We start from the raw sequence: 8,631 nt of genomic DNA, 5'->3' as shown, positions 1-8,631 counted from the left end.
CTTAAGTTTGTTTTTACCCATAGGAGACGTATTTCCTCCTAAGTTTGTTTTTTTACCCATAGGAGACGCATTTCCTCCTAAGTTTATTTTCTCCCATAGGAGATGCATTTCCTCCTAAAGTTTATTTTTATCCATAGAAGAGGCATTTCCTCCTAAGTTTAGTTTCACCCATAGGAGAGGCATTTCCTCCTAAAGTTTTTTTTTACCCATAGGAGACGCATTTCCTCCTAAGTTTATTTTCTCCCATAGGAGAGGCATTTCCTCCTAAGTTTAGTTTCACCCATAGGAGAGGCATTTCCTCCTAAAGTTTGTTTTTACCCATAGGAGAGGCATTTCCTCCTAAGTTTGTTTTTACCCATAGGATAGGCATTTCCTCCTAAGTTTAGTTTCACCCATATGAGAGGCATTTCCTCCTAAAGTTTTGTTTTTACCCATAGGAGAGGCATTTCCTCCTAAGTTTGAAATCAGGAGCCCGCCTGAAGAGAGGAAAGGCGTTTATTTTTAAAGTTGTTGTTGAAATCAGGAGCCCACCTGAAGAGAGGAAAGACGTTTATTTTAAAGTTGTTGTTGAAGTCAGGAGCCCGCCTGTAGAATAGCATTTTTATTTTAAAGTTGTTTTTGAAATCAGGAGCCCGCCTGAAGAGAGGAATGACGTTTTTATTTTTCAAAGTTGATGTTGAAGTCAGGAGCTCACCTGTAGAATGGCATTTTATTTTCAGAGTTGTTGTTGAAATCAGGAGCCCGCCTGAAGAGAGGAAAGGCGTTTTATTTTTAAAGTTGTTTAAATCTCGCCAACCTAAAGAAAGGAATGGCATTTTATTTTCAAAGTTGTTGAAGTCAGGAGCCCGCCTGAAGAGAGGAATGGCGTTTATTTTAAAAGTTGTTTGTTTGAAGTCAGGAGCCCGCCTGAAGAAAGGAAAGGCGTTTATTTTCAAAGTTGTTGAAGTCAGGAGCCCGCCTGAAGAGAGGAATGACGTTTATTTTCAAAATTGTTTGTTGAAGTCAGGAGCCCGCCTAAAGAAAGGAATGGCGTTTATTTTTAAAGGTTGTTGTTGAAGTCAGGAGCCCGCCTGAAGAGAGGAATGGCGTTTATTTTAAAAGTTGTTTGTTTGAAGTCAGGAGCCCGCCTGAAGAGAGGAATAACGTTTATTTTAAAAGTTGTTTGTTTGAAGTCAGGAGCCCGCCTGATGAGAGGAAAGGCGTTTTATTTTTTCAAAGTTGTTGTTGAAATCAAGAGCCCGCCTGAAGAGAGGAAAGGCGTTTTATTTTAAGAGTTGTTTGTTGAAGTCAGGAGCCCGCCTAAAACCGGCGAACTTGAAGAAGGAGCAGCAACAATAATCAATAGTACCAAAAATAAAGAGATAGACAAATCTGCCTAAACAAACCACCCGAACCTCCATCACTGTCGTTTCTTTCATTCTTTTGGACCTTCCACCTTCACAATTTTTGGACGAAAAGATCTCCTTGTCTTGCCCACGCCCAGGAAAGAAAAGATCAGATCAGCAACGGCTTTCGAGTAGAGGATTTTTTTGCTTTTCATTATTCTCTCGGAGTTGAGTTATAGTTAGCAGATGAGATCTAATTCATTAGAGGAAGGGATGGTGATTAACCGATAGAACCTCTTCTCTTCTTTCAAATCGCATCTCTCAAGTGAGAAGAAAAGGTCCCCCATGGAGCGGTGGGAAAGCAAGGGCGTAACAGGAAGAAGAAGTATGAAAGCAGCAAATCATATCTCGGGGTTTGCAGCGATAACTCGGTATATCTACTATACGACCATTAACTAAAATATGTCGATGGTTAACTAATTGACAGGCTGCAGGAATAGTTGAAGCCATACCCAATCGGAAAAGGATGTTATCCAAACGTATTTCAAGTAATTGTAGTAAAACTTGACCTGTTGACCCATTGGCTTTTCTGGCGATACGAACGTATTTAAGTAATTGTCGTTCTATAAGACCATAAAAATCAGTAAGGCAGAAATTATATGATGACCAAATTATACAAAAGAGAGATACTAGCAAATGGGCGACCGTGCTAGAACTACGGAATCCGGGAATGCCTAACACCTTCTCCCAGGTTAACAGAATTCCTTACCCGATTTTCTGGTTTCGCATACTTTAAACAGAGTCAAATTTCCTTGATTTGGGATTTTAAATAAACCGGTGACTTGGGACACCATTACAAATATTCCAAGTGGCAACTCTGATTAAATAAATAATCTCATTTTGAATAATGTCATTTTAATTGAAAAAACTCCTTATCTCTCTCGGAAAAAGGAGGTGTGACAGCACTTGCAAGTATAATTTTACTCAACGTAGGATTTAACTTACATAAAGTTAAATAATACTATTACTTTGGTTTGGCTTGTAAAATAATCGGTAAACAATTCATATAGGGTGGACAGTGTGTCCAAGATAATTGGTAAATATGTATGAAAAAAAGCAACCATTATGCATGGGTTTTCATATTATTTTTAGATCTTCGACAACGTTAATAATTACTTGTTATTAATATATGAATTTTTATATGTTACACAGTTTAAACAAGGAAGTAATTATATAAAGTAAAATCTAAATCGATTTTTAAGTCCAAAATATTAGAATTTCCTACATAATTCAAATAAAGAAAGAATTAATAAGTAAAATTTTAGTTGATTTTAAATTCCTAAAATTTAGGAAAGTTACTTAAAGCAATTTCGTCAAATATAAAATATATTTTAAAAGGATAAAAAAGGTGAACGACGTTTCTTTAAGGATTTTCGTGCTTCTGTAAAGATTTTTGTGCTTTTAATATAATACCGATTATATACGCCATATACAACATACAAAACTTTGATATGTGTAATTTTTGAATGGACGAATTTTGTAAATAGGTACGAATAATTAACTTTTTTTTTAACTCCACCTTGGTACTTTCTATCATTTGTCTCCTCCTAACATTAGCAGTTGCTGGCGGAGGCGGCGGTGGAATAAGTGGCGGAGGCGGAGGCGGTGGCAGAGGCAGTATCGGAAGCGGAATAAGTGGCGGAGGTGGAGGCGGAGGCGGCGGTGGAAGAAGTAGCGGTGGTGGTGGAGGCAGGTCTATTGGAGTCGGTGGCGGTGGTGGAAGAAATATTGGAGGAAGTAATGTGTTTCAGACTGGTCATTCGGCAAGCAGTAGTGCATCTAGTTCATTATGGGTGTATTGCATTACCATGTCTAATTTTTATTTTTATTTTACTTTTCATTTTTTAGCTTTTAAAATTGAATAAAAATTTACGTGCGAAATAGAGTACATAGACGATGTAAATGCCATTGTGTAGTGATTATTAATTTGTATTAATTAGTATATTATTAATTGTGTGAAAATATTTTTACATTGTATATTTTACATCATCATTGTATATAAATAATTAAACTCTGATATGCATTTGTAGCAACTATATTTTTTTCGTAAAGAAAACTGTTGGTGCATTATTTTTCAAAACTGTGTTCTAAAGTTTGAACCTCAAGAACTGTCTTGAAGTTTGAAGAACCGATTTTGCTCTCTTTTCAAGGTTATGGTTATGTTTTAAATATATTGCAAAATGCTGATTATATTTTAAAGAGCAACCCATAAGTGGCTATTGGTGCACTTTTGTTAAGCCCAATAGAAATATTTTTGAGCAAATATCACTTTTCGCCTAAGGCCGAAATTATTTATATTTGGTAGCCACAAAATATATAAGATTCGGCGCAAAGGAAAATTAGAACTTTTAACAAAACAAATCTTTTGTTGATTAAACAAGCATCCTAACCATGGTTAAGAATAGAAATTACTACCTTTTAATTCTCTTCATCTTTCATAAGCAAGAAAATATCAAAATCTCCAAAAATTGGAACCAATTGAAATAAATTCGCAAAGCAATGAAGCGAATTGAAAAAAAAAAGTGTATTGGAATTTTATGATAACGTGATTAACAAAAATTGCTAATCCTGTAAAAGACTTTTTGTTTTCAAATGCAATATACGAATTTTTGTCTAACTTGAACATTTTTTCATAAAGTTTCTCCAACAAAAAAGTGTAGATTACCGATTGTTTAATATTGGCGAAAATCATGTACAACCACCTAAACTTGTCCCGATTTTCCTCTGGGACACCTTATTTAAGGTATGTTCCGATTGAACACTTCATTTAACACAGATTTGTTTCAAATAAACACTTTGCGTGACATGGCACATTAAGTGTAATATTTCCAGGCCTTTTGTTTCCTCCAGTTGCAGCAGTACATTCAGCAGAACTAGAACCCTTAGTCTGACTAGATGAAGCATCTCTTGGACTTACAAATGGGGTTTCTCTTCCATTACCTCTTTTGCTTCCACCTCATCTGCCTTTCCCAACACCTCCCCTATTTTGGTTAACTCTTCTAACGGTTGTAGTGTCTCCACAAACAGAGCTTGGTTGGGTTGGTTGGCTTGGTTGGGTATTTGATTCTCTGGCTATGAAGAATCCCTCACTTCAGACTACAACACACAACATAACATATGTAGATAGAATGTATAAACATGTAAGACATTGAAAAAGAACAGTGAGAAATATATGTAGATAGAATGTATAAACTTACTCTTGTTTGACATACTTTTCTGTTGTGTCCAGTCTGTTTGCATTTTGAACAAGTCATTTTGACACCCTTCTTTGATTGCTTTCCATACTTCTTTTTCGGTTCATCCTTAGCCTTTCTTCTACACTTTTTAGGTCCACCTGGCATTGGCTTTGGCAAAGGAGGCTCTATTGATGGATTTGAGCTTTCAGGCCACATCTTTAGATTGGGAATAGGTTGAATATAGTAACTGTAGGCCTTCAAAAATGTATCATTCCTATACCAATGCTCTACATGCTCATCTGGATCTAAGTTTAATTTATAATAAGCACAAACTGCATGGGGGCAAGGAATACATCTTAACTGCCATAGCCTACAATCACAAGTCTTGTTTCCCAAATGAACCCTAAACCTATATCCATTGTCTAAAATTTCAAAACCACCTTGTGCATTCCACATAACTTTACACTTCTTAGAGTACTCTTTGTTTTCCTCTAGTATTGTTCTTGCCATAGGAGAAATATCTGTAATCCATGTTTTAGCAAAATTGATCATATCCACATGTCTGTTCATTAGTTTATGCATAATTTCCTCTAACATGGTGATAATAGACTTATGCCTAGCAGCTAAAATCCAAGAATTGAATGTCTCACTCATGTTGTTCTCAACAATATCACATTTGGTATGAACTTTAAAATAGGCCCTGCACCATGTTTCCTTCGAATAATGCAACAAATCCTCACATATTTCCTTCTTACCTAATTTACTCAATGCTTCCAGCTCCTCTTTAAATTTGACTTCAAAGCTAGCTTTTGAACATCTCCAGAACTGATTTCTTCTAGCTTCTCCTCTCCATTTGATATGGAGTTACTCCAGATATGCCTAGCACACATTCTTTGCTCTACAGTTGGCAATAACTCCATTATGGCAGGAACAAGTCCCTACAAAATAAAGTACTTAGAATATTAAAAAGTTCAGAAGAATATAATCAAAAGAAGAACAGAAAATTTAGATGAATATAATCAAAAGAAAATCATAAAGTTTAGAAGAGCAGAAACAAAAGAATAACAGAAAGTTTAGATGAATATAATTAAAAGAAGATCAGAAAGTTTGGAAGAGCAGAAAGATTACCTTTTGCATATCTGACATTACAGTCAAACCTTCACCAGTGCCCAAATTTTAGTCATCAATCAAATATCCTAAGAACCAACTCCAGCTATGTTTTGTTTCTTGATCCACTATTGCCCAAGCAATAGGAAACATTTGATTGTCTCCATTCTTTCCAACAGCAGCAAGAAGTTGACCTCCACAAGCTCCCTTAAGAAAACAACCATCAAATCCTATGATTTTCCTACACCCATCTAACCATCCTTTCTTGAAGGCTTCAAAGCATACATAGAAATATACAAACAAATTCTTCTCAGGATCAGTCTCTCTATCAATTTTAACCCAGCATGAGCTTCCTGGATTAATTTGCTTGATCATGTCTGCATAATCACATAACCTTGAGAATTCCAGCTTCCAATCACCCATATTTTCCTTCAGAACTTTATGTTTTGCTCTCTGACACACAGTCCTACCAACATAAAGACCCAACTTATCTCTAACCAGCTCTTCCCAAAGCCTTATATATGGCTGGGAAACTATCATATCCTTGAACTTTCTGCAATAAGGTTAAAAGTGCAAATCTTATTTTTGTTAGTAGGAATGCATTTATGTACAGGATGATAGTTAATGACTCTAAAATCACCAGAGTCTCTATCCAAAGAAGCAGCCAACAACTATTTACATGTACTTGTTTTACACTTAACCCTTACCCTATGAGTCTCATTAGGTCTTAGTTTAATTTGCCTCCTATACTCAACAGCATAATCTGCCACAACCTTTTTAAATTGTGTTACATTCTCAAATATCATACCAAGCTCAAATACAGCTACCTCACAAGCTTTATCATATCTTACTTTTTTACTTCTCCTCCTAGAGGGTAGATCTACTCCTCTAACAGCTTCTGCATCTAGCTCCCCCCTGCTATCATCACTCCAACATTCAGAGCTACTGATATACTCTTCATCTCCCCCCAATTTTTCCGCATATTTATTAGCCTTGTTTACCCCAATATCCTCAAACCCATATCTATACCACCAGCCTCTCCAACAGGTATCTCTTCTGTAACAGGAGCTTTTTTCTTCTGTTTTTTATTTCTTTTGTCTTTCTAAGAGTTCTCAACTCCTCATCTACATCTAAGTCATCCTCTTCAGGTATATCTTCCAGATCTGCATCACTACTCTCCACCTCTGAAAGATGACTTTCTACATGTAACGGACCAGTGCAATCACCTCCCAAACTTTCAACTACCTCTTCTACAATAATTTCTTGTAGGTTAAATGACTCATCATCTCTGTTATTTAATAAAAAAATTCATTCTCTCCAGTTAGGTAGCCAATAGGTCCCTCCCCATCTACAGGTAAAGCAAGGTCAACAACATGTTTAACCCATATTTCAAAGTTGTCTCCATGCTTTAAGTCTTTTATTAAATCTAATAGGTGTAGGTCCGACTCCACTAAGTGAAATTGTTTGGTCTCACTATTCTGATAATAAAAGCCCTCGACAGTCGCATAACCCATTTCTTTAGTATAAAATTTCAGCTCCGTAATAAAAAGGTGGTCCTTGTCCATATACATACCTGCTAATTCACTCTCACCAACATAAGTGGGGACGGGAATCTCGGAAAAGTAGCCCCCATGGTGCATTTTTGTGAATATAATTTCCTTCGACATTTGAATCAAAGCTGAATAAAATCGAAAAGAGAGATTAGGGACAGTAACACGTTGCTCGAAATTAAACATATTCTCATGAAATCGAAAAAAGGATATAGGAAATTAACGGAATATTCTCAAACCCTAATCCCCAAATCATGAAGGTAAAAACCCTAACGTTTTAGACATATTTGAATAGTTATTTTTCATCAACGAGGGAAATTGATACTTACAGTAAGTATCTTCTGCATAAGAATCCAAGAATCACCAAAAGTTTCTTCAATTTTTGTTCTTCGATTTTCCTTCCAATTCGTTAGAGAGAGAAGAAGAAGAAAACGGGCGTTAAGTGGAATTACAGATATACGGGCGTTAAGGAGAAATTTACTGGGGCTTTTTTGCCTTATTTTTATCGGATATATTTTAATTACAATGCCACCGTAGAAAAAATAATACAGCCTTTACATTTTGATTGGTTGTTAATACACGTCCGTGGCGTTTGGTTACATGCGATGAACCTCTAGCACAAAAAGGAAAAAAAAGTGTGTATTTGAAATAAATCTGTGTTAAATGAAGTGTTCAATCGAAACATACCTTAAATAAGGTGTCCCAGAGAAAAATCGGGACAAGTTTAGGTGGCCGTACATGATAATATTTGAGACAAAGTTAAGAATAATCTATATTTAATATAATTATAGGATATTTCATTTTAATGATTTACAACAAATCTTGAGCGTGATTATTGGTTACTTTTGCGCTTTGACACTAGTTGTAATGTTAAATTTAGGGGATGGATATTTTCTTATCAAATATGTATAGACTTAAATTTATATATATATAGACACACACAGTCAGACTTCTCTATAACATCATCCCTATATAACAACATTCCACTATAAAAGCCAAGCTTTTTCGGAATCAATTTTCATGTTATGTTATAATATATGTTTTCTATAACATCATTTTGCTATAACAACCAAAAATATTCAGAACAAACAAGGCTGTTATAGACAGGTTTGAGAATGGTGATGGTGGTGGTAGTAGGTTATAATGGTAAGCGGTGGTGACAGTTAGTAATGAATGTGAATGATAACATCTTAATGAAATTAAGTCTTTGTTATAAATCTTAATCATACAGACCTATTCATACTCAATTAATGATTGTGAAGTAAAAAAAATACACTTAATAATTAAGATTTGAATGACTAAGATTCAGACATCCAGTAAGTGCAAACAAATGAGGCCTAAGTCATCTTGAAAATTAACAAGTCCAAGCATATTGGACTTGGTAATTAGTATTGGATATATGGGCTAATATCG

General features: G+C 35.4%; 1 protein-coding gene across 3 annotated transcripts; it reads right to left on the bottom strand.

Annotated features, from left to right (window-relative positions):
* Window positions 1-4,042: 4,042 nt before the first annotated feature.
* LOC104211268 (uncharacterized) lies at window positions 4,043-7,691 on the bottom strand. Of its 3 annotated transcripts, none has more exons than XM_070171733.1 (5): window positions 7,548-7,691; window positions 7,242-7,346; window positions 5,690-6,221; window positions 4,583-5,499; window positions 4,043-4,481 (listed from the first exon to the last, which is right to left on the bottom strand). In XM_070171733.1, exons 4-5 carry the CDS (start codon window positions 5,213-5,215, stop codon window positions 4,458-4,460), a joined length of 657 nt encoding a protein of 218 aa, XP_070027834.1. In that variant the 5' UTR covers window positions 5,216-5,499; window positions 5,690-6,221; window positions 7,242-7,346; window positions 7,548-7,691; the 3' UTR covers window positions 4,043-4,457. The 3 variants fall into 3 exon arrangements, with proteins under 3 accessions (XP_070027834.1, XP_070027835.1, XP_009758602.1); XM_070171734.1 differs by having other exon boundaries at window positions 4,598-5,499; XM_009760300.2 differs by lacking the exons at window positions 7,242-7,346; window positions 7,548-7,691 and having other exon boundaries at window positions 5,690-7,224.
* Between the last annotated feature and the right edge of the window lie 940 nt (window positions 7,692-8,631).

This window comes from Nicotiana sylvestris, chromosome 4 (assembly GCF_000393655.2).
Source record: "Nicotiana sylvestris chromosome 4, ASM39365v2, whole genome shotgun sequence".
Taxonomy (NCBI): Eukaryota; Viridiplantae; Streptophyta; class Magnoliopsida; order Solanales; family Solanaceae; genus Nicotiana; species Nicotiana sylvestris.
The sequence above is the reverse complement of the archived record's forward strand: the minus strand, read 5'-3'. Positions and strand labels throughout refer to the sequence as shown.

What these genes read in the sequence shown, in the direction of transcription:
- LOC104211268 (XM_070171733.1), bottom strand. Translation starts at nt 5,215, where the DNA reads ATGAGTGAGACATTCAATTCTTGGATTTTAGCTGCTAGGCATAAGTCT. An exon ending in GAAAAGTATGTCAAACAAGA is followed by an intron (nt 4,482 to 4,582) that starts GTAAGTTTATAC and finishes TGTGTGTTGTAG; the next exon opens with TCTGAAGTGAGGGATTCTTC.